At 36.5% G+C, this 25,725-nt stretch overlaps 1 protein-coding gene across 2 annotated transcripts; it reads left to right on the top strand.

Moving 5' to 3' along the window:
- Positions 1–1,220: 1,220 nt before the first annotated feature.
- On the top strand, positions 1,221–19,716 carry LOC131151894 (uncharacterized). Of its 2 annotated transcripts, none has more exons than XM_058103361.1 (3): positions 1,221–1,479; positions 3,732–3,880; positions 19,129–19,716. In XM_058103361.1, the coding sequence occupies exons 2-3, from the start codon at positions 3,736–3,738 to the stop codon at positions 19,380–19,382; spliced, it is 399 nt and encodes a 132-aa protein (XP_057959344.1). In that variant the 5' UTR covers positions 1,221–1,479; positions 3,732–3,735; the 3' UTR covers positions 19,383–19,716. The 2 variants fall into 2 exon arrangements, with proteins under 2 accessions (XP_057959344.1, XP_057959345.1); XM_058103362.1 differs by having other exon boundaries at positions 1,224–1,479; positions 3,736–3,880.
- Positions 19,717–25,725: the final 6,009 nt, after the last annotated feature.

Genomic DNA, 25,725 nt, shown 5'->3' on the forward strand with positions numbered 1-25,725 from the left:
TTTTTCCTTTTTACTTTAATCCTTATATATATATATATAAATATATATATACACACACATATATCTTTAATATTATTTATTTAATCAATTCAAATTAATAATATTTAATTAATATTAATAATATATTTTATTAATAAAAATGAAATAAATTTTAATTATTATTTTTTTCTTTTTTTCTTTTAAATCCGATTAATTAATTAATTAATTTATATATATTTTAATTTTTAAAATTAATCCACTAATATTTTATATATCTTTTTGGGGTTTTTACATTTTACTTTCATTAAGCTAACCTAATAATTTTGAGTACTGATCCAATCACTAATTTTAGATTATAGAATTTGAGTTAAACAAACCAACATCCAAGTAGTTCATATTTTTAAGTCTATTATAGTCTATCAATTCCAAATCAGCTTTATTATACTACATAAATGAGCTTAATATAAGTTTTTAGTTCAATTATAAACTGTGTGTAATTTAGTAAAGCGCACTTATGTTCACGGTTCGTTAACCAAACAAATTATAAAATTAGATATATTTAGAGACCTTTTGATATCATTGTCAAAAATTATGAAATGAAAATTATAAACAAAAATAAAAAAAACTAAAAAGATAAACTAAAAATAAAAAACCAACAACCTATTTGATTAATATTTTTAAAAGTAAAACAAATTAAAAACTTGATTAAATAAAAAACTCATTTTGGTCATTCAATAAAATAGCAACTAAAATATATGATTAAAATAATAAAATCATGAAATAATGAAAATTTTAAAATATTATAATATAAATACAAACTGTTATAATTATTTTGCTTAATTGTTATGTCATAAAGTTTATTTTACAAAAACAAATTTAGTGTGCATGACAATTAAAAATAGTAAAAAAAATTGTAAATGACTTTTACTATTATTTTTAATTTTTAAAAATTATATAAATATTTTATTTTAATTATATTTTAAATTAATAGGATTATTTTATTTTAATTTTATTAAAAAACATATACAAAATTAAGTACTTAGAAAAATTAATTTTGGGTTCAGAAAAATTTTGATAACAAGCTGGCAAAATAATTGAAACTCTAAAATCAGATTTTGAAATTTTTTGTAAATAATTGAAAGTTGATAACAAAATAAAAAAACTAACAACATAAATAAATATGTTTTTATAGTCCATATTTTTCTTATTATATATAAATAAACACAAAAAATAAAAAAAATGATGATACTAAACAGACAAGCGATTGATTTATTTGCAACCTAAATTTATAGTTTTACAAGTTCAAACAACCTGAATTGGCTAATATAAAAATAAAATTTATTTACATCATCAATTAAAATATATCACATCTCTCTCTCTCTTACTAATCCCAAGCCCCTCTCCCGTTCAAATCCCAAACCCTAGCTACGGTTCTCCTTCCAATCCCGCTCGATCTTGTCGACCTACGCGGCTGTCGGCGCGCCAACCGCTGCTACGACGGTGAGTCTCCCTCTGCCTCCATAGCTATTTTCGGTTAGTCCTTTTTAAAAATGCATTTTCTAGAGAATTATAATTCTAGGAGCGATTTGGTTAGCGGATCTGGATGTGTTATGAAATTGAATGGATTAACTGGTTTTTGACAAAGCATTTATAGCTAAAACTTCACTATCTGGAACCAATATGAGAAAATTGAAGCTAGCCGCACAATTGATTCCATAGTGCTGCCTTTTTTTGGAATTTCATGGTCACTCGTGAAGTTAGCGCCCGCCCCTCTCTCTCCCTTCGCATCTGCTATGTTGAAGATATATATAAATAAGTGCACACAAAGAAAAGGGGCAGTTCCATTCTTGAGGAATACCCGAAAGTCCCTCTACTTAATTTTTTTGCACCTGGTTGGTTCCATTCTGGAAGTAGGGTCATAGGGTGTGCTTGGATTCTAAAATAACTAGATGGATGGGACAAAATATGTGTGCTCTCTGTCTCACAGACTGGTCCATCTTCTCATGCTGCTTTAATGCAGATATCTGCCTTTTAGTTGCCCACTTCTCTCTCTCTCTCTCTCTCTTTTGAAATTTAAATTGGCTGGAGTTACAATTTTATCGTAATTTATTTACATGAAAGAAGTGAATTTAGGTTGTTTGAGTGCATTTTCAGGGAGAGTGATGAAACTAGTGTAGAATTCTTCTTAAAAAGTAGGAGGGTAGCTTGTTTTCCATTCTATATTAGTTTAAATGATCCTGGTAGACTGTGGACCAGATTTTTTTCATACATATTTTAACGTTTCACAACCTTGACAACAACAACAACAAAACCAAGCTTTAATCCCACTAGGTGGAGTTGGCTATATAAATCCTTTTCCGCCAATTTATGCGATCATGGACCATTTCTTTTGATTTACTCAATGTATCCTCCCAAGTTATTTTAGGTCTACCCCTATCCCTTCTATTGCCCCCCACAGTAATTAAGTCACTCTTCCTCACACGTGCACTACGTGACCTACGTTGCAAGTGTCTATACTATCTGAGTCGTTCCTCCCTTATCTTATCTTCTATAGGAGCTACACCTAACTTACCACAAATATGTTAATTCCTTAATTTATCTTTCAGTGTTATACCACTCATCCATCTAACCATTCTTATCTCAGTAACTTTTAATTTTTGGTTATTATGTTTCTTCATCGCCCAACATTCCGATTCATATATCATTGTTGGTCTTATAGCTGTCCTATAAAATTTCCCTTTCAATTTTAAGGGTATTCTACGATCACAGAGCACACTTGAAGTACTTCTCCATTTTATCCAACCTGCTTTAATTCTGTGCATTACATCATATTCAATTTTTCTTTCAGCATGCATAATAGATCCAAGGTATCGAAATCTACAAGTGCTATTTATTTCTTCATCATCAAGTTTAACTTTGTCCTCAATATTCCTCCTATCATTATTAAAATTACATTTCATATATTCTGTCTTATTTCTACCTATCCTAAAGCCTCTAGATTCCAAAGCTTCTCTCCATAATTCTAACTTAGCCTCTACTCCGTTCCTAGTTTCACAACCTTGACAAGTGTTAAATATTTCCTACTTCCAAGCTGTGTTATCTAATGGTTCCATGGAGTGATATTGACCTTGTTTTTCTGTTATTATTTATTTATTTATTTATTTTTGTTTTTTTTGTTTTTGAAATTATTAGACTTTTGCAATTCTAGAAGGCATATTATATTAATGTTTTTAGGGCAAATTTGTATGTATGAAGTATCCCATGTTGCGCCTATTGGCAAAATGGGTCCAATAACCAAGTACTAGCATCTTGGGCGTTTGGTAATTCTCAGCAGTTAGCTGAAAGCCAAATATTCCCTTTTTCAGGCATTTGATAGTGATGCATCTTTTGCTATTGGCAGAACTTTCTTTGATCTCCAAATTTCTTGTTGGCTAAAAGTTCCAAATTGGAGTTATTGACTAACTGTAATAACAACCACTGCCAAATGCAATAGCAACTACAAATTGTGACTGCAATGCAACATCCCTTAGTTTTCTTCTTGATTGACCTTGTGTTTTTAATTTAGTGTTTCATCTGGTAGATTTCCAACCACTTATTATTTAAAAATGCAGTTTCATTTTCATTTTCATAAAATTTAAAGGCTGTAAAATTTGTATACATTTATTTATTTTCTTATTTCCGTAAAACTTGCTTTACATTACTATCTTCAATCTCAAATTCTAAACACAAAATATTTTTCCCCTTGTTGTTAGCTAGATGTCGTCATATGAGAACGTTGTTGGTGGAAAGCTGAAGTTGAAGGGCAAAGCTTTGGATGTGAAAGCAGGTGGGATAAAAAAGAAAAAGAAACACAAGAAGCATGATGAGGGATCTAATGCATTGGGAAATGATCTCTCTACAGGTTTGTTGATGCTTCTCAATATTTTCAAGATAACTGTGCTCTTCATGCATCTGCAAACTTATGTTTTTTTTCATTTTGTTTTTTTTGGGGGGGGGGGTGTTTACAAGTACAAACTCAAAATGATAATTTGCATGAGTTCTTGTAAGTGATAGAGAGATTAAGTTTATGTTGTATGCATGGATGCACACACATACATATGAATGCTCACATATATAGTTTAATTGAAATCATTAACTTATTGATTATTCATTGAAGCATGAAGAAGATTCAACTAAAGACAGATATAAATTCACTATCTATTTTAAATAAAAAAAGTGTAAGGAAACTCTGGATATGATAATAAAAGCAGGCAGATTGACTGATGGACTTATCGAATTCCTATGACATAGGATGAACAAATGAAAACAACTTTCTCATTCATTGGTTAGTTGGGACATATTGAAATTGCCTGGGTAAGAAATATGGTTTCCAAATTGAGTGTTAGATCAGTGGTTGTTTTTAAAGGGAGTGGCAATGGCTGGAGAGATTACTATTGCTGCACGATTTTATTTCATATTTTGTTTTGTTTTGTTATGTTTTTTTTTTTTTGTTTGTTTGTTTGTTTTGTTTTTAATTTTTTTCTTGTTTCCTGCCTTCATTGCTAATCTATGGTGAGCTAATATAGACCCCGCCTGAAGGGCCCACTAAAGAATTTCATTTTTTTTTTTTTTTTACTATTTGGAAAGTTCTTGCATAAAAAGACAAGTATGAATTTTTGAAAATGTTCATTTTTGGGATCACTAATCGTTTTTTTTTTCTCCTAATATGTTAATACCTATATGGTTTCAAAATGAATTGTTTTAAATTGTTTTCAATGTAGAACACTCGTGATGATAAAATGTTTTGAACTATTTATTGGAAAAACATGCATTTCCCCCCTTATTTTTTTATGTTATACAATGTTGGATTGATGACCTATGCATGACGTGTATAAAGCTAAGAAGAATTTTTTGGATTTGAAGAAAAAAAAAGAAGAAACAAGTTTTCTGACAAGCACATATTTTGGTCAAAAGAGTCCTTTGAATATTTTGAGATTAATGATCAGTTTCAATATGTGTTTTTGAGTATGAGCAGAGAAGAGCCGATATGCTGATTATCCCAAAGTAATTATATTTAGAAAACTAGGGCTTAAAATATTTAGGATTCCTTTCCAAGAATTATAGGGTTAATGATAGCCACCTTCCCCTAATTGAATATGCCAAGTGATAGGAACTTTGAATGGTCACTGCTTCCATTTTATTTAATTTGAATGGTAGGGACTACATTAAGTTGTAGGGGAGGGCCACTACATTTAACCATTGTACTATGGGGTAGCTCAGGCGCAACGGTAAGGTTGTCGCTGTGTGACCTGGAGGTCACAGGTTCGAGGCTTGGAAACAATCTCTTGCAAAAATGTAAGATAAGGCTGCATACTGTAGATCCATTGTGGCCCACCCCTTCCCCGGACCCCTCATATGTGGGAGCTTTGTGCACCGGGCTGCCCTTTACTATAGTGGTGGATAACTTATAGACCATTACCTTTCCATCATGTAAGTCGATGATAAGAATGTTGACCATGTCCATCATGGGGTGAGAATTGAGTTAGAATGACAAACAAGTTTAGAATTTTAGCAGCATATTATATTCGAAACAAGGTTATAGGGTGAAAATTGAGTCACGTATTTGAAGAGGTATTATAAGGTGGTGTGGTAAAAAGTTAAAAAATAAGAAGCTTGGTTTGAGGAGAAATCTGAAAGATGGAGTCTTAATATTGGTAAATGATAGATTTGAGGGTAAAAAGGTTTATGCTCGTAGGAGGGCAGCTTGTCTGGGTGCTGAAATGAAGAAGGTTTTTGAAGAAATGAGAGAAAATTCTGGTGAGTCAGTGCCAAAGTTTTAAGGAGAAATTCTATAGGAGAGTTGAGTATTATGGAAGATCCTAGTGAAAAAAAGAAGGCTGGGTGTAGTAATGAGGCTAGTGAAGGAAAGATGGGAAAAAAATGGGGGTATTTTTTTAGATTTAGAGAGTGATGATATTAGTGAGTTTGATTGTGGTGGGGGGTTATTGGACGAGATTCGAAAACAATATGGGTACATCTATGATTCTTGAGATGAAAGAGGGGATTTATCATAAGTCCATCCAACCCCATTTGAAGGCTTGGAAGGAGTTTCTAGTTTTGATAATGATGGGTTGGTGAACAAGTTATGGAGTAGGGATGGAATTTTGCCTACATCATGGTGGAGATTCTGAAGAAGGATGTAGAAGCTCAAAATATTTTGGATAAAATGGATTTAAAGTTGAGTGACATTAGAGGAAATGAAGTGCGTATGGATGGTGGTAAAAAAATGAAATGGATAAGAGAACCCTCCCCACCTCAAGTTTAGTGTTGGGGGGGGGGGGGGGAAGAAAGATAAATCTGAGAGATGGGCCCCCACGGACTTCCCTGAGAACATCTTAAATTAACATTGGTATCATCCATTCTCATTTAACCCGAACCTGCTTATTACTCTATGCCAAAGGAACAATTCTTCTAGAGGGAAGCACCATAGCTATTTAGCTGAACGAGCTGTGTTTTTATACACCAGGTTACCTTGACCAAACCCTTTCTTGTTTTTTGACCTATAGACCTCACACAAACTTACTAAGTGGTTTGTGTTACCCCCCACACCAGACCACAAAAAATATTTTATAATTTGTCTAAAGCTTGCTAGAAATGCCCTTTGGAATTTTAAAATACAGAAATATAATGGAATGCTAAAAAGACAAGCTTGAATCAGGGTTATTATTCCCCTGAAAGAGAAAAGAGCCCCCTTCCAATCATCTAATTTCTTCGTAACCTTCTCCACCATTGGATTCCAAAAATCTGCAACTCTAGGATTGCCCCCTAAAGGAACTCGTAAGTAAGTCAAAGGCCAATCTAGAATATAACTCCCCACTTTAGTTGCCTACTCCTTGACTCTCTCCACGGGCACATTCGAAGTTGCTAAACCATTCTTCTCCATATTAATATTAAGAATAGATACCCTCACGAAAATTTGGGGAATACTCAAAAATCTCCTAAAAAGAGTATGATCATCAAGGGAAAAAATGGTATCATCAACAAACCAGAGATGGGAAACCAGCACTCCCTCTCTCCCTACTTCTAGACCTCTAACCAATCCCCTCTCGACAGCCCTATCCATGATCTGTACTCAACACATCAGCTACAAGGATGAATAGAGAAGGGTGATAACAAGTCACCTTGTTTACTGCCCCTTGAAGCGCTAAATCATGATTTGGTTCACCATTCACAATCACCGAGAACCACACATTAGAAAAGCAGCCTCTAATCCAATGATGCCAATGCTCATCAAGACCCTTTATCAGAAGGACTTTATCTAAGAAGCTCCAACTCATTCTATCGTAGGCTTTCTTGAATTTAATTTGGAAACAAACCCCTGTCAAAGTATTGTGTGAATGGCCGAATAATTTGGCCTTGAGTTCTGTGTATTATATAAAAACTTTACAAGAATGCTATACCTGGAAAGTAAATAAGGTTTAGCATGATTCTAGCCCTATACATGTAAACTATAATCTATCAAGTCCTATACATGTACACTAAATATATGCTAACTGTACAAAATAATGAATTGAAAAATAAAGAAATAATTGTGGGTTGAAGTAAGGAAAGAAATCTTTTGCTTTGCTGTTTGCTGTTCTGTTGACAGCCCCCCTCAAATTGATGCGGGTTTATCAAGAAGCATTAATTTGCTACTTAGGAAGCAATGTTGATGACGAGTGAGAGCCTTGGTGAAAATATCCGCAATTTGTAATTTAGTGGAAATGTGTGGAAGAGTGATAACACGAGCTTCAAATGCTTAATGGATAGAGTGACAATCGACTTCAATATGCTTCGTGCGCTCATGATAGACAGGATTGGCCATGATCTAGATAGCACTTGTATTATTGGCTTGTAGAGGTGTAGGATCAGTCTCAGAAAAATCTAGCTTAGCAAGCAAACCTTGAAGCCAAATAATTTCAGAACAAGCAAGAGACATCGCCCGGTATTCAGATTCCGTCAATGACTTAGAAACTCTATCTTGCTTCTTACTCTTCCAAGAGATCAATGCATCACCTAAGAACACACACCAACCAGTGATGGAGCAACGTGTATCCGCACAACCAGCCCAAGCAACATCGCTATAAGCAGCAAGGCGAGTAGAATTGCCTGCAGAGAAGAATAAACCACGGCTAGAAGTGCCCTGAACATAGCGTATGATCCTACGGACAACAATGAAGATGATGCGGAGTCTGAAGAAACTGGCTGACTTGCTGTACAACAAAAGAAATGTTTGGTCTAGTAATGGTGAGATAGACAAGACTACCCACCAATTCCATGGGAGTATTAATAGAAGAACCCTTCTGAAGGCCAGCTGTGGCCACCAGGTCACTAGCATACTTATGTTGATTGAGTGAAATACCCGAGGGACTATAATTCACCTCAAGACCAAGAAAATATGTGAGTGACCTAAGATCTTTCATATGAAAGGACTCTGAGAGATGAGTCTTGAGCTGAGCAAGTAAAGCATAATCGGGACCGGTAATCACAATATCATCAACATAAACCAAAAGAACAACAATACCCATGTCTGATTTCTGAAGAAGTGGCAATACTTGCTTTGCTTGAGTGAAAATTGTAATAAAGTGGTGCAGAATTTATCAAACCAGGCCCTTGGAGCTTGTTTGAGACCATAAAGAGAGCAACGAAGCTTAGACCATAAAGAGAGCAACGAAGCTTACACACATATGAAGTCGGAGGGGGAAACAAGCTCGGGGGTGGCTTCATATAAATACACTCTTTAAGATCCCTGTGAAGAAAAGCATTCTTGACATCCATTTGATGTTGTGGCCAATCACTGGAAGCAGCAATAGTTAGAATCGTACGAACAGTAGTCATCTTAGCCACAGGAGCAAAGGCCTCTTCATAATTGACACCATTTTCCTGATTATTCCCAAGTGCAACAAGGCGAGCTTTGTAACGATCTAGACTTCCATCAGATCGAACTTTGACTGAGTAAACCCATTTACAACCCAGAGGAACAATGGTGGGAGGACAAGGCTCAATGTCCCAAGTGTGATTAGTCTCTAGAACGGCAATTTCTCTCTGCAAAGTTTGTCGCCAACAATCATGCTTGGCAGCGTGTGAGTAGGATGTGGGAATATCTAAATTGGACAATGCAGCAGTAAGAGCTGAAACAGAATTTCTAGAACTTGAAGAGGGAAACCCATACCTATCGGGGGGTACAAACACTCGAGAAGAGCTACGTACCAGAGGCTCTGGAGGTGCTGCAACTGACTGAATCTGGAGCATGGATCAAATATCGGATGAGCTACCGGAAGAGACTGTGGGCGGGAGCGTTGCGTATACACAATACTTGGTTTAAAACGAGAACTGACTTGATGAGGATTCGAGAACTGCTCCTCAAAGGAGGGGACAATCACAGTAGAAGAGGAGGGTACAGAGGACAGATGAAAGAAATGTTGATTTTCAAAGAAAATAACATTCCTAAAAATGCGTGTATGATGTAATGTAGGATCATAGCAAACAAATCCCTTTTGACACACATTATATGCCACAAATGCACATCGAATAGATTGAGCAAATAATTTATGTCGCTTATGAGGAGGTAAATTAACAAAACATATACAACCAAAGGTACGAAGGTTATCGTAACTAGGTTGCTTAGCAAATAAGTGGAAATAGGGAGACTCCATGAGTAGGAATTGAGAAGGTAAACGATTAATTAAGTAGCAGTTTTCAGAGCCTCAACCTAGAACAAGGATGAAACAGAGGATTCCAGCAAGAGAGTACGTACCCCATCTAGGAGATGATGATTTTTCCGTTCGGCTACTCCATTCTGTTGGGGAGGTAGCAGGACATGAACGTTGATGAATAATACCTTTAGAAGCCAAAAATGCCCGAAACTCAGTAGACACGTATTCACCACCAAAATCTGCCGTAATGTCTTCATAGAAGTAGAAAATTGATTGTCAACATACGCTAAAAACTCAATGAAAGTACGAAAAACCTCAGATTTAGAGTGAAGAACGTAGACCAAAGTAAATCTTGCTATGATCAACAATGAAAGTCACATAGTATTTAAAATTTTCATATGAACTAACCGGAGAAGGTCCTCAAACATTGCTATGGATAAGATCAAAGCACTGAGAAACTCTACTAGCATGCAAGGGGAAGAGAAGAGTTTTGCTTTTACCAAGTTTGCAAGAAGCACACTTTAAGAGATAAAGAAGAACGTTCTTTATTACCAAGTAAACCAGAGTTCAATACATGATATCAGATCTGAGTATTGGGATGGCCTAAACGACGATGCCACACCCTACTAATATTTTAAACATTATTACAAGCAAAATACTTAATAGAAGAAACTGGAGAACATGTTGGAACATGCAAAAGTAGTGGAAACAAGCGCCCCCCTTTAGGTCCCTTTGCGATTGGCTCCCTCGTTACCTAGTCCTGCACAACACAACCATTACAAATTAATAGCACAATTGTTATCAACTAATTGACCAACAAAAATAATATTCGTGGAAAGCTGAGGAGCAAGAAACACATCAGTGAACTTAGAAGAGGCATCTTCGACAACAACTATTGGTAAAGAACTGCCATTGGTAGTCTGAATAGCTAATTGACCAGCGTAGGGCCGAACATGACATAGGGTAGTGGGTTTGTTCGTCATGTGATTAGAGGCACTCGAGTCCACATACCAGAGTTTAGTAGAATTGTTACCTTGGAGCCTCATTGCTGATAATGCCGAAATTAGCATTTGTTGCACCATTTTGAGTGTGTAGTAGTTCGCTGTAGGAGGTGCAGGATTAGAGGAGTCACTTGAAGAGGAGCCAGGGCCGCAAATGTCATTGTGGGGGGTACACTAATAGATGTTTGTAATGCTTGGGCCTGACGATTCTTCGGGCGGATACGACAGTCTTTGATAATGTGACCCTTCTTCTTGCAATAAGAGCAAAATTTCTTGGAACAATTAGCAGCGATATGCCCAAATTCTTTGCAGCAAAAGCACTACAAGGTGCTAGAATGCACAGGCGATCCTCATCGTTGAGCAGCATAAGCCACAGGGACAGACCCTTAACTACCTTGAGATTGTGCCAGAGTAACTTGAGTTCTAAGCCGTTGTTCTTGACGAAATAACTCACCAAAACAAACATCAAGAGAAGGAACAGGAGAGCGATTTTGTAGATATGAGCGAATAGAATCATACTTGGGGCGGAGTTTCATAAGAAACTGATCACGATGACTAGTCTCGTGAAGACGTTGAATGGGAAGAGAGGAAACAGGAACATCCGCAGTAACCAGATAGAATATTCGTTCCAAAGAGTCAGAAACCCCGAATAATAATCTTGGATGGAATGATTGTCATGTTGAAACATGGCAATCACATGCTCTAACTAAAAACGGTAGACACCGTTATCATGATGTTGTACTGTTTTTAAATAAGTCCACATGGATTGAGTGGTGCGATAAGGTCGCAAGTTGGGGACAATATGTGGTGCAACTGAGCCAAGAAGCCAAGACATAATCCGAGCACCAAGCACAACCCATGAAGGACAAGCCACTTAATCCTTGGCACCAAGCACAGCCCATGAAGGACAAGCCGCTGACTCTTGGGATTTATCAGGATTGGGTGCACAATCCGTGCCATCAATATGACCCCAAAGATATTTTCCTTTCAGGAAAAGTTCAAATTGAAAAGCCCACGTAGAATAATTGTTGTCCGTAAACTTGGCACACATAGGTGCGGAGTCCATGCTAAATAAAGGAGAAAATCGAGAAGCTAAAAAAGACAGATTGTGCTGAAAGAAAAAGACCAGAAAATCTAGAAGCCCAAAAAAGGGAAAAAACAACGCAGGTACAAAGAAAACCAAGAACAACCTGCCTGCACTAAAAAATAAATCTTGAACCAAAAAAAAAACTTGCTGTGCTGAGAATCACAAGGACAGAGAAGCACCAGAAACAGCAGCATAGAGAACCAAGACCAACTTTCCTGCTCTTAAAAAAAAAAGAAATCTTGAACCAAGAAATCTGCTGTGCCGAGAATCACAAGGACAGAAACTTGCTGTGCTGAGACAGAGAAGTACCAGAAATGGCAACAGAAAGCTGTTGCCTGCTTGCCGAGAATCACAAACAGCAACAGAAAGCTGTAGCCTGCTTGCTGAGAATTTCAAGGACAGAAACCTGCTGTGCCGAGACAGAGAAGCACTAGGAACAGCAGCAGAAAGCTGTTGCCTGCACTAAAATAAATGGCAAACCAGATTACCTGCTGTGCTGACAGCCACTCAGCCACAAAAGTATTGAGAACAGAGAACAAAAAAAAAAAAAAAATTCTAGAAAAGAAAAAAAAACCACAACAGCCACAAAACCGAGAAGACAAAAATTTGAAGGGGAAAAAAAACTTAGCAGTCGGCTGGCTCTGATACCATGTCAAAGTATTTTGTGAATGGCCGAATGATTTGGCCTTAGTTCTGTATATTATATATAGACTTTACAAGAATGCTATACATGGAAAGTAAATAAGGTCCAGCATGATTGTAGCCCTATACATGTGAACTATAATCTGTTAAGCCCTATACATGTAAACTAAATATGTGCTAACTGTACAAAATAATGAATTGAAAAATAAGGAAATAATTGTGGGCTGAAGTAAGGAAATAAATCTTTTGCTTTGCTGTTTGCTGTTCCGTTGACAACCCCCTCTTCTTATTCCTTCAAATATCCTCTACCACATCATTGGCCACTAAAATATTGTCAAAAACGCCCACCCCAAAAAAAACGCCCACCCATGCACTTTGAGCGCTAGAAATAGTATTAGCAAGCACCGCACTCAACCCATTAGCTAAAACTTTAGTGATAATCTTATACACACTAGAGACAAAACTAATAGGTCTAAAATCCTCAGCCTTAATAGGTCTGGACTTTTTAGGCACCAAGGCTATAAAAGAGGAATTAATGTTTTTGCTTAAAATTCCATACCAGAGAAATCAGCAAATCGCCCTTAACAGCCTCCCAACAATCTTAGAAAGCAGCAGTATTAAAACCATCTGGTCCTGGAGCCTTATCCCTTTCCACCTTGAAAACTACCCCTCTCACTTCTCATCAAGCAGTCTCTCTAACCAACTCTTTTGATAAGCAGTTATAGGACTCAAATCTAAACCCTCTAACATCAGTTGGCAATGATCCTCCTCAAATACAAATTTTGAAAGAAGTTAGAAATAATGTAAGCGGTTTGACCTTGGTCATTGGTGACTCTCCCTCCCTCCACATCTAACTCCCCGATCAAATTCTTATTCCTCTTACCTTTTGCCAGCCTGTGAAAGAAAAGTTACAATCACCATCTTTAACCCACTTGAATTTGGTCTTTTGCCGCCAAGTCCTCAATTCCTGGAATATCACCTCTTCCAACTCATTCTTCAAGAATCTTCTAATCTCCTTACTATCCGAGAGGTTAGTCTCTTCCTCCTTCCTATACAAAAAAGCTAGCTCGCCCATGAGTCTAGATTTTCTAATTCTAACATTGCCAAACATCTCCTTATCCCAAACTTTCAGTTTCTTTTAACATTTCAGTTTTTCATGAATCTGAAACCTTCCCAAGCCCTATCCATTTCCTCTCCTCAAGACTTCCTGACCAAAGGCTTGAAAGGCACATGGTCCAATGACATATTCTTGAACCTAAAAGGGGGTAGGACCCCATGCCACCTTACTAGATTCCAACAAAATAGGAAAATGGTTGGATGTGGTCCTAGGGAGAGTACTTTTGAGTTTTGAATGAGGTTCTGAAACTCATCCTCCCATTCCTTGCTGAATATGAATCTATCCAATTTACTGGCGACTGCTGTTCCATAATTTAATTAATTCCTATAAAATAATCAGTTTCCTCAGAACAACAAATCACAACACACAAAAAATATGGATTTGGAGATTGTGGGATTGCACTTGGGAGTAGTGTTCGTAGTTGCTTCCCTACCCATATTGAATAGGGATTTCATCAGTGGTAGTTCATATCCAGTGAACCAATCCAAACAATCATGCAAACATTCAAATGTTCAAACATTCATGAAGTCGGTCAATAAGTTCCCTTGAGCCTGATGCTTAATCATGTCATTGGTCCAACATCCTATTCAATCAATGACATTCATACCTAAAATATATACTTCAACGACTGTAGAATATAGTAAACATAAACCCTAATCATGCTCCTGCTCATTAGGCAATGAAGAATAAAAACACAAGCACCCAGTTGTATACATCGAGTATAAAAGGTACCAAACTTCTAAGAGTTTAGAAAATTTAAGTTTCCTTTTCAGCATAATTCTGAAAGCTTCCTTTGTTTAGTCCTTGCGCTCCTCACTCCTCTCTAATTCTAATTGGCTCAAAGGATGCGGCTTAGGGCCCTATCTACAGGCAAACATGTGCCTTATGGTCATGGTTTTGCCTTGTTGGCCACCAAGGGTCTAGAATATTCCAAAATAATTAATGATTCAGAAATAGGGCGTCTCAACATTAAATAAGAGAGTAAACACTAAAAAGCAGCAGAAAAGGCAGGTGCACAAAGCAAATTTGAGTGCCATAGATTAGCATTACGGTGCCTGTTGAGGTGTTGCACACTTGCACCTCATTAAAGGCCTATTCCAAGTCTTCTTCTTTTGCGGGTTAATCCTTTTTTCCCTCAAAATTTTCAATTTTAGAAAGTGTGTTTTACTCCTAAATTTGCATTGTTATCTTTTTTTAGTCTAAAGTTAGCCTGAAGTGATTACTTTTTTCAAGCAAGGGATTTTTATGACTTACGAGAGTGGGCCTCTGTTTGATTAGGCTAAGAGACACGCAAAATGTATATAGCATAAAATTGATGGAGCACATTGCTCATGGAATTGGAAATTTATAGTACTCCATAAACTATAAGTGGAATTCTGGAAGGGATTGACTTTTTCTAATGATATGCTTTTATTTTTTTGTTCTCTTTTTTTTTTTTACAATTTTATTTTGATTTCTTCTTTCTATTGGGTGTTTCTTGTCCTCTAGTTTTATTTCTTTATGTCAATTTATTTGATGGAAAAAGAACATTTATTAGAATAAGAAAGAGAATGTGCAACGACGAAGACAAGGAACTCTCATAAACAAAAGGAAAACAGAAAATTAAATACTATCAGCTCAAGGAAGCCTTCCAACTGTGCTTAACATCCTCACAAGAACTCTTAGGACAACCCTTACTAAAAGCCCAAAGGGATGCCAAGTACGTGTCGTGTCTAAACCGGATCATTTCTTGTCTGAAAGTTCCAGTCAAATCCCCCATCAAACATAGAATAAAACACACTTCCAAAAACTACCAGAACCCTCACTCTTCCTGAATCCTGTAAGGGAAATACTCAGCATCTCTTCCACCGACTTCGTACATGCCAAAGCCTCAACAAAATCAAATAATCTATTTGACATGCCTCAACTAAATGGACAGTGCAAAATAAATGGGAAACAATGTCTGAACTGTTACAACCAGGGGTGCCAAATGGTTCAGTTTTGGGCAAAACTGAAGACTGAACTGAATTCTGCAGCTTATAATTATTGTAAACTGCAACCAAACCACAAACTGATGATGATTCAACTAATCAACAAACTGCATTATACCAGTTCAGTTCAGTTTATTAACTGAAAAATAAATAATTTAACTTTCTGAAGAGGCCCGGATGGAAGGCCCAATGCTGATCTAATAGGTGGAGAAAGGCCCTGATGAACAAGGCCCAAACTTGGGTTAAGCTTTGGCTTAAGGCCGTCATGGGAGCCGCTAGGCATTGAAGAGGGGCCTGGTGGATTTTTATCACAAAGAGAGGACTCCCACATCTTTGAAGCAACGGATGTGGGACAACTCAAGCACCTACACTTGCACACTTGCACTCCCCCATCTTGGTGCTGTAGCATTTCTATTTGTCCCACTGATTAGGAAATGTGGGTTCACCAATCTTCCTTGTATATAAAAAGCTTCCGTCTTGGGGTATGAGGCAGTATGTGTCAAGCCCCGAACCCAATGGGGGTCTAGGGTGCGACTTTCTATAAATATGTAATAACTATAAACAACGGAAGTAAATAAAACCTCAAATACTTTTATACCAGAGTACTAATTAATTGTGGTCCAAAAATATCTCCAATAACAAAGTTAACATTCTTTAAAATTCCAAAATATAATAACATATCCAAATGGTATTACATTAATATTTTTTAAACTGCTCTCTCTAATCCCGCCCATGTGCTTGTTTTGCCTGATTTCTAGTATGTTCTTCAAAGCTATCTGTAAGGTAGGAGTTGAGACGATGCTCAGTAAGTAAGATTGATTATATCAGTGTGTGACTAAAATGAGGTTTACTATATCATAATTTCGTACCAGTAAACATTTAAGATTATAACTTCAAAATTGCATTTGAAAAACTGTAAAACATATATAAATTTCTCACTTGCCTTGTAAAAATATCTCTTAGGCCTTGCAACTGTAGGCCCTGTTCTCATATATATATATATAAATACTTTCTCTTATACTTTTTCTGTAAAAATCTTTCTTTGCTTTGATACAACAATTGTAACTTTCCCTTTGGGGCTTATTGGCCGTGGCAACAACGGGCACCTATCAAAGCACTAGCTGCGAGTGGGGGACATTAGCTGCCCCAAACTAGTAAGCCCCCGGGCGGAGAGTCCTACTTCGCTACAATCATTCATAAGCGAGAGGTCCTGTGGATTGGGAGACATTAGCTGTCCCTTTGCTCTGATACCAACATAATTTGATTTGAAGACATCTCTTAGGCCTGTTAATTGTAAGTCGTGTTTACCTCCATGACTGAGTTGAGTGGTCTGAAAACTGAACTTAGCTGGCTAGCCGACCAACCTAAATCAAACTGTAATTTTAACTGTAAGTGAGGATTTTCCCTATTGAGTCCTTGTTCGGAGCTAGGCGTGCATATATATATATATATATATATATATATATATATATATATATATTTTCACATACATATATGCATATTATTTTATATTCTCTACTTCTGTATATATATTTTTGGGGTTATTGCAGTATGTCTCATCAAAGCTAAGCCTTTTGTTAATTTTTTGCTGTAACAAATTTTCTATTTTCATTTAAAATTAAATTTTATAATGATTTAATAAATAAATCTACATAATATCTAAAATTTAAAGAATTATGTTATATTTCGGTTATTTGGTGTTTTGGGTTGAGTATATTTCTAAAACTAAAACCGAAAACCGATTTTGAAAGATATTTGAGACCGAAATCAGGAACCTTGAATGGAAACCGAACTGAAATGTGAAACAGTGTAGTTACGGTCCGATTTTTGTTAATTTTTGTACTCCCCAAGTTGCAACACAGAAAACTCACCTCAGGAGACAAAGCTTTTGAAGGCCTCCTACGTGCTTAGGATGTTGGTGTTAACTCTATTAAGGGTCACTACCCAAACAAAAACTTACTCTTAGAATGGCCTTTGGCCTTCCAAATGCAATGATCAAGTGCAGAAGACATATTAATCTTAATTAAGTGACGAAAAAGACTTACTATTTACCCAAAAAAGGTCCAAAACCTGCATCTTGACATGCCCTCCTATTAACGATATGGCAATTTTCCAAAAAAACAAGCAAAGAAAAAGCTCTTTCATCTCCCTATCATTCAAGTCCCTTTAAAATGAAGATTCCCCAAGTAAAAAAATCACCATCTGAAATTAGAAAGGAAGAATTGACAACATTAAGGAGGAAGGAAAGATGATAAAGTCGAGCAAAAGTAATCTATAAAGCTGAATCAAAGTAAGCTATAAAGCTGAATCCCCTACAGAAACATCCTCCCATTAGTGAGTATGAGCACCATTACCCTTGTTTAAACCTGTCAGAGGAGTAAATATATTCTAAACTGACAAAATGAACCTCCAAGTACACTCTAGATGAAGGTCTAGAACCTAGATTAGCATCCCATCCATTCAAATGCCAGCCAGATTTACTTTGTATAAATAGTGCCATGGGGAGTTCACCTCCAGGGGAGACAACCAGAACCATTTGCTCTCCTCTCTTAACTTTTTAATGACCCTGCCAAGAATTCTAAACAAAGACGAACAATGCAATGGAATGGTATAAAGACTAGCTTGGATAAGAGTGATATACGACCACCTGAAGAGAATAAAGAACCTTTACACCCACCCAAACTCTAACTGCCTTAGTAACAACAGTGTCTAATAAAGCTAAAGAACGGGATTCCCCATCCAAAGGGTTACTTGTAATTCCTAAATAAGTCAAGACCAATGTGAAACACCACACCTAGATAAAGAAGTTAACTCCATAACTCTTCCATTGAACTAAGATTTACAGCCCCAACACCACCCCTTCCCCAGGTTAATTTTAAGATTAGAAATACTCTTTAATCTGATCCATCATATCACATTATCACGTTTGTCTCACTGTGAAAACGAAGTATTATATAATCACTTATGGTTCCTAGGCTCAAGGCCTTGATATTAGTTACTCTGAGAATCCACTTTTTATCTTTTTCTCTTAAATTATCTATTATTTTGAAAACCTTTGTTTACATGCCCTTTTAAGGGCCAGTTTGGTTGAAGAGAAGTGAAAGCAGAGAAGAGGAAGGAAATGGGTTTCTCCCCACTTCTGTGTTTGGTTCACTTAAGATGGAGAAATGAGAAAAGAATGGAGATAGAAAACAAGAGAAATTAGAGAGACTTTTTCCTCTCCCCCAAATCAGGCGAGGAATATAGAGAAGTGGAGAGAAACCATGCAAAAAAGGCTAAAGATGCTTACCCTGCATTTGGGAGGATGGAATTTGGGACTTGGATTTAGATTTGTATGAATTTGCATTAAATCTAGTATAAAATTTTATTTTCTTCCAAGTCCACACAAATCCAATCCCAAACCTTGAAATCCATGCTTCCGAACACCACATTAGACAATTTTAAAAAATAGTAATGCAGGGGGGGCATTTTTGTATGCAATAATTGACCTTTTTTTTATATTTTATATTTTGTAGTTTTTTTTTTTTTTTTAAAGTTATCGTGTTTCTGTCCACTTTCTCCCTTATCAAATAATGTTTGGTTTCTTTATCCTCTCTTCACCTCTCTTAAACCTAACTAGTCCTAAGCATTTTGTTTCTTCAATTCTAATGGATGGTAGGTGGAAATGTATCAACTGATCACACTGAGGACATAGATGAGACCAATAAAGATGATGGAAAAGAACAGGTTGCTTCAATTGATGATCATCTTACACCTGCTGAGAGGCGGTATATTGAGCAGAGGGGGCAAATTGATCTTCACAGAATGGCTAAGACTGCCAACAAATCGCATCGTGATCGGATTCAAGATTTTAATCAGTATCTAGCAAACCTAAGCGAGCATTATGACATTCCGAAAGTTGGCCCTGGTTGACTCATCCTTGCTGACCAGGGAACTTCCACTGCTCGCCATTGTTCGCAGTTATTGGGGGGGGGGGGGGGGGGGGGTCCAACAGTCTGGAAAATGCAATTTTCTTCAATCAAAAGTGTTCATTATGTATTCTAATGGTCTGGACTTTGCAATGTGATGAGATCTTTCACTGCATTGTCATAGTCTGGACTTTAAAGTGCAAAGTAATGGGAACCTTCACTGCAATATTTTGTATGATAAAATGTTATTTGGACAAATTGATGTGGCTGCATCTGCATGGGAGGTCTAATGCAGAAGCTTGTTCAATAACTATTCTTTAATGCAGGAACTCTTTTTTTCACCTACCCCCCCCTATAAAAAAAAAGGAAGTAAGGAAAGAAGATAAAAATTCTTTGAAAGAGCTGTGGCTGCCCTCCATCTGCTAATCTCTAATTAATACATGGGTTTCTTGACAGAGGCCCTGTCTCTACCAACTCCTTAATGCGGGGGTGACAAATAAGTGCATGCTTGGACGATGAGAATGGATTCTCTCTTTCTCTCTCTCTCTCTCCCCCAGTATCCTGCTAAAATAGCTTTTTAGAATCCGTAACAAGTAGGATATGTAACAAGTAGGATATATATAGGGGTGTGTTTGAGTTGAGTTGAGTTGAGTTGACATATCAAAAGACATGAAATCGACTCAGACTTGAAAATGTTAAACTCAAAATTCGACTTAATATCATATTTGAGCTTGATTTGATTATAAATTAATATTCAATGTATATATAAATATTTATAATGTACATATAATATAAAAATAATAAGATTAAAAAGTTTGATTAACTCGAGCACTATAACTAAGCTTGAATTTGACTTGTTAAAATATTTGAATAGTCTGAACTCGAGTAGAACCGAGTCGGATACGAATAGCATGTGAGTAAACTTGACTCATTTGCACCTTTAGATATATTTGAGGCATAATTTGTATTTGGCTTGTCAAAAATTACCCCTATCATTTGTTGTTTGATCTATCTTAGGACATTATTTATATTCTCGTCTTTGTTAGGGGTTTAACATATGATGCGTCAGTGTCAACACATGCCATGAACCCTAAACCAATCCATGAATTGACTAATGGATGGCCAAGCAAGCTAAACAAGAGCCAAACAACAATCATAGAAATTCACATAGAACCACAAAATTGGTCACAGTTGCAGCTAGAATCTTTTCAGAAACAATCAAATTCCACCAACTTAAATTTTATACAGGCATCTACTAAATCGAATTCATTTACATCCCTTGAAGTTGTAATCATCTTGTTTTTATAAAAAAAATCAAAATTCATTTTACATGAAAATTTTGCCAATGGGTGGACTTTGACTTTAGATGAGATTGAAAATAAGTTTGAAATCTATATATGGTTTCTTTAATTTTGGTTCTCATGCCATATCTCTACCATTAAAAAATGAGATTCTCCTTCTCTTTTTAACATTCCCAAATGTCCTTATAGCTATACAATAATATTCCAAAAATTTTCTTATAAATCTATAAATATTCTAAAAAATTTCCTATAATAATTACTAATAAATATTCAAAAAACATCCCATAATAACCTATAATTACCCGAAAAGAATATTATATTAAATACATATTTATTATTTTTTTAAAAAATAATTTATTAGTTTATTTTATTACAATTATCACTCAAAAGGCGGAAGCGGGCATTGCGCATGCCCGTGGCTAGTGTTGAGAAGGAAGCTTCTGATATGAACAGGGGCAGCGGCGCCGCCACTCACCGGCAGCCAGCTCTGGAAATGGGAGTATATCTCCAGAAAGCGAGGCAGGGGATACGGCGGCGATGGCAGCAGCAGTTCTGGCGGGGTTTCCGGCGGGGTCGGGTGGGAGTCGTAGCCTCGTAGCTAGGTTTTTCTAGGGACAGCAATTAAATGACTCAATTAGTGGGTGATTTCTCAATTGGCGATGGGCAGTGCGGTGGTTCTCCGGTGGCGGAGGGGGTGGTGGCTCTGTGCTGGTGCGGCGGTGGTCCGTGGTGGGCAGCGTTTGTGTTATGGTCATTTGGGGGGGGGGGGGGGTGGGTTGGGGGGAGGGGATGAGGAGATGAAATGGGTATAATGAAAGATTTGTTTTCAGTTTTTTTTTTTTTTTTGAAATCTAAATCTGGAGAAAGAGAAAATATGGGCGGGAGTTCTGAACTTCCGATTCAGGTGTATGCATGGATGCTGTTAACAGTGAGGTAAACGGTCAAGGCCCTCTGTTCAAGTCTTCAGTACATCCGAACTCATCAGAATCAGAGACCCTTTCCCTTCTCCATTAATGGCATCTTCAAGAATCCCTCCAACTAAACCCCATTTCTTTAAGGCCCTCCTTCCAGGTTTCCACCAAGGACTAATGATCACTACTCATCTCGCTCTCTCTCTCTCAACCCATATTATAAATATGAATCAGCCTAGCCTGTTATTTGGAGATCTCATTTCTCTTTCTTCAACCTGCAGTGTATGATTCCTTTAATTTGTTCTTCATAAAATGCTTTTGAATGCAATATATATTTGTTTATTTATTGCAGTTGATTCCGGCTTCTTTCAATCAAGTACTTATTGGATGGTACTCATGGTGTATATTGCAAGCAACTGTCCTGAGAAGCAGCAGCACCGGGAAGCATTGGCTGGTTAATTAAGATAAACGGCCGGCGTCCAAGGACAGTTGGCCGGAGTTTGCCCGAGATCATGACTTGCTCTTGGGCGATTTCTTGGTGTTCAGGCATGAAGGGAACTTGATGTTTCATGTCATGGTCTTTGACCCAACTGCCTGGGAGGGGGAATACCCACCCTTTTCCATCCCACACCCTGCGAAGAATTTTAAAGGTAACCTTATGATTTCTCCCTTAAGGTGCAATGGCAATATTGATCTGAACCCTTTGCTTTTCATGCCTTTGTTTAGTGCTTGTTCTTAATCTCACTACACACATTGTTTTTTGATTTTAAAGAGTCCAACGAGATTTTGAAGAAGAATCCAACCATGAATATTCATCCTAAAGAAAAAAGTTACTTCTTTATCACTTGAGCATCGCTTTTTTTTTGGGCACTGTACCTTATTATAAGCATCGCGGGATGGTAAGTGTTTTCCATAGAATAAACTAGCAGAGGTTTTCATGCTATCTTGTAGGAAAATGATGGCCTTTTATCCAATGTATGTACATAGTATGGATATGGTTATAATTGATTTTTGGTGTTTGTGGTGGATGTTCATACGCTATTTTAGCTTTCACTTCACGAGAGCAAGTGGCTTGAGTGGCAGATGCTGCAAGTTGATCCTTATAGATGAAAAGGGAAAATCATGGCTAGTGAAATTAGGGCATTGGAAAATTGAAGGTCGAGTTTATATTGGGCATGGTTGGCATGATTTTAGTTGCAAATGGCCTAAGGAGTGGACACACTTGCATTTGAGCTAATTGGGAAAGGAGGCAAGCCCATTATTAATGTTCTTAAGATTTAATTTCTTAATGAATATCCATTACTGATCACTGCTCTTTTTGCTCCCTTTCCCTCTAAAAAAAATGATTGACTAGTCTAAGTCATTAGTGCTTAATTCCTTGGGCATTTTACTAATTACTACTGTGCATGGTGCGGTGGTGATGGATGGATCATCTGTGACTTTTGACAGTGCTGCATGCCTTCCCCCTTGGCTGTGGGACTTTTGACAATGCATGCCTGAGTTTTTTCCCGTTTTATTATTAAAAGGAAATAAAATATTAAATAATATTCTTATTGGGAAAAATTTTTTCAAGATACTCACGTAATCTTACAGCACCAATCTGCGAGATTTATCGGCTATATATATATATAAATTAAAATTTAAAATGCTTCTAACCAATTAAAAAAATAGAATATTTTAATTCGAAGTTAATAAAACAAAATGTGTTTTAATTGTAAAAAAATTATAAAATATTTTTTTCAAGGAAGGCTTTTGAATGTACTCAATTTTTTCGACAATTGAATTAATAATTATTTGAATTTTTTTTTTAAAAAAATAAGTTTTTTTTTAAAATAAATATACTAAAAATACTTATAATAGATAAAATTATTTTTAGATAAATATTTTTCTAGAAAAGTATTTTTTGTCAAAAATTCTTTTCATTGGAGCATAAATTATTTAAATCTCAAGGAGTTAAATTTTTAGACTTATTTATTCATAATGATAAACTATTATTGTAAAATTAGAGTATTAATCAAAAGAACGTGATATTTGCAAACATTTTAATAAAAGAAATTAGAAGATATTGATAGATAATCACGAATCTAATTTTACTTACTAAATTAGCCCTAGTTAAATAAAAATGAAAAAAATTTATTTCGACTTATTTGAGTGGGTAAAATCCTTAAAAATCATACTTCACTCGATTTAATATATATATACATATATATAGCTCATACTTCTATTATTTTGAAAATAATTTTTTATCTATTATTTGTCATAAACTCATAAAAAGATCACATTATTATTTGTTTTATATTATCAAGATAAATTAAAATCAAATTTATAATTAGTGTACAAACCAATAAACAAGTAGTAATTAAGTGATCTAAATACACTTAGCAAAATAATAGAGTGGTATCGATTCTATGAAATTAAAGTGATTATTATGACCTCCAGCAATTTCAGACACTTGTAAATGTTGCAATACCATTCAAACTTAAAATAACAAAAAATTGCTATCCATTGTCATTTTGGGTGAAGGTTTCCGCACTTTGCATGTTGCAACATTTATATAATTGTTATGTGTCATTTTTTATATTTGGCAGTATTTAATTCTTTGGAGTAAATGTCAAATCTTTCACTGTTTAGTTAAATAAAAATTATTTTATTCATCTCAATTTAATTTGAAAAAATATATAAATAAACTTCAAGAGTATGAAGTGTGCGTAAGACACATGACTATACAAATGAAATGAAAATAATCAAATGTTATACAAGTGAAATGAAAATAATCAATGATATATACAAAATTAATAAAAATAATCAATACTATACAAATGAAATCAAATTAATCAATGATATACATAAAAATGAAATGCAATGAAAATAATGCTAAACTACTCCGTGCCACAGCGAGATCGCCTCCAAGGTCGTGGTGACTGCCATCTGCGTTTGTCCTCTCCCTATTGGTCATCTGCATCAGGTGTCCTGTCCCGTCGTCTTGGATGTGGATCATCTTCGCCAAGAGGTATTGCATAATCATCATCCATGCGAAACGCACACGTTGAGAATTGATATGATGTCTCGGGACGAGAACGAGGTGGCATAGTGGGTGCATCGACCTCCTCCCCATTGAAAAGGTTGTCCAATAAAAATAACATCGATGGGGTAGCAGTAGAGTCAGATGAGGTGTCAGCCGGTCTACTTGACGGTTTGGCAATATCAGCTGCAGTGGAAGGCGCATACGGTGCTAACGGACTGAACACGTACTCCTCCTGTACAACTGGTGGCGAGGAGATGGGGAGATGAGACTCACTGGACGATTAGAGGAGGCATGTCGTCCTCCTCGTATTGGAGCTGGTCGACCTCTTCGTGTTGGTACATTAGGTCGACCTCCTCGTGTTGGGATCCATCGATTATCCTCTTGGACGAGGTCTAGTGCTGCACTCATCAATCGGTGGATCGCAGGATCGGACGAGATCTGGTCTACCTCAATGACTATGTCAGCCTACATGATATGAAAATATTTGGTTAACGTATGCAAATTGTAACGTATACATAACAAAATGAATTGTGGGTTAAAGTCTTCTTACGAGGCTCAAATATACAGCAGCGGTCCTGTCGACGAAATGGCGTGTGATAGACCTATACTAAGTGAAGTATGGGTCATTTGAATGCATCAGACCGTCCTCCATCACTCCTGGTACGATGTAGTCTCGCCGATGCTCCAACGCAGTGACGAATATCGCGTGCGTAGTCAACCAGTTTGTGACCCCTCGACCGCGCCCATCCATGCCGTGGAGGTCATCCCCAACTATATCTACCCGTGACGTCAGAAATCGGTCGGGAATGCCCTGTCGATACCCGAACTGTCGCATGACTTGGTTGAGGAGATACCACTTGATAATATGAAAGCATATGAGTGACACTCGGGCTACCCACAGGTCACTCCCGACTGCATGGTTAGGAGGCAGGTCGGCTAGAATCTCAGCCGTATATGGCATCCATAGGAACTGCACTTAGACATAAACAAAAGTTAAGCGAACTATAAATAACTGAAAGAAAGAAAGAAAGAGAATACCGTGTGCTATACTTTAATTGGTTTATACCTTATGCTCCCTGTAACAACCTCAAATAAAATATAACATAATAA

The sequence above is a fragment of the Malania oleifera genome, chromosome 3 (assembly GCF_029873635.1).
Source record: "Malania oleifera isolate guangnan ecotype guangnan chromosome 3, ASM2987363v1, whole genome shotgun sequence".
NCBI lineage: Eukaryota > Viridiplantae > Streptophyta > Magnoliopsida > Santalales > Ximeniaceae > Malania > Malania oleifera.

Excerpts from the sequence above, each read along its gene's own strand:
- LOC131151894 (XM_058103361.1), top strand. The coding sequence starts at position 3,736 with ATGTCGTCATATGAGAACGTTGTTGGTGGAAAGCTGAAGTTGAAGGGC. Across the intron at positions 3,881-19,128 it reads GGGAAATGATCTCTCTACAG|GTGGAAATGTATCAACTGAT; the intron begins GTTTGTTGATGC and ends AATGGATGGTAG.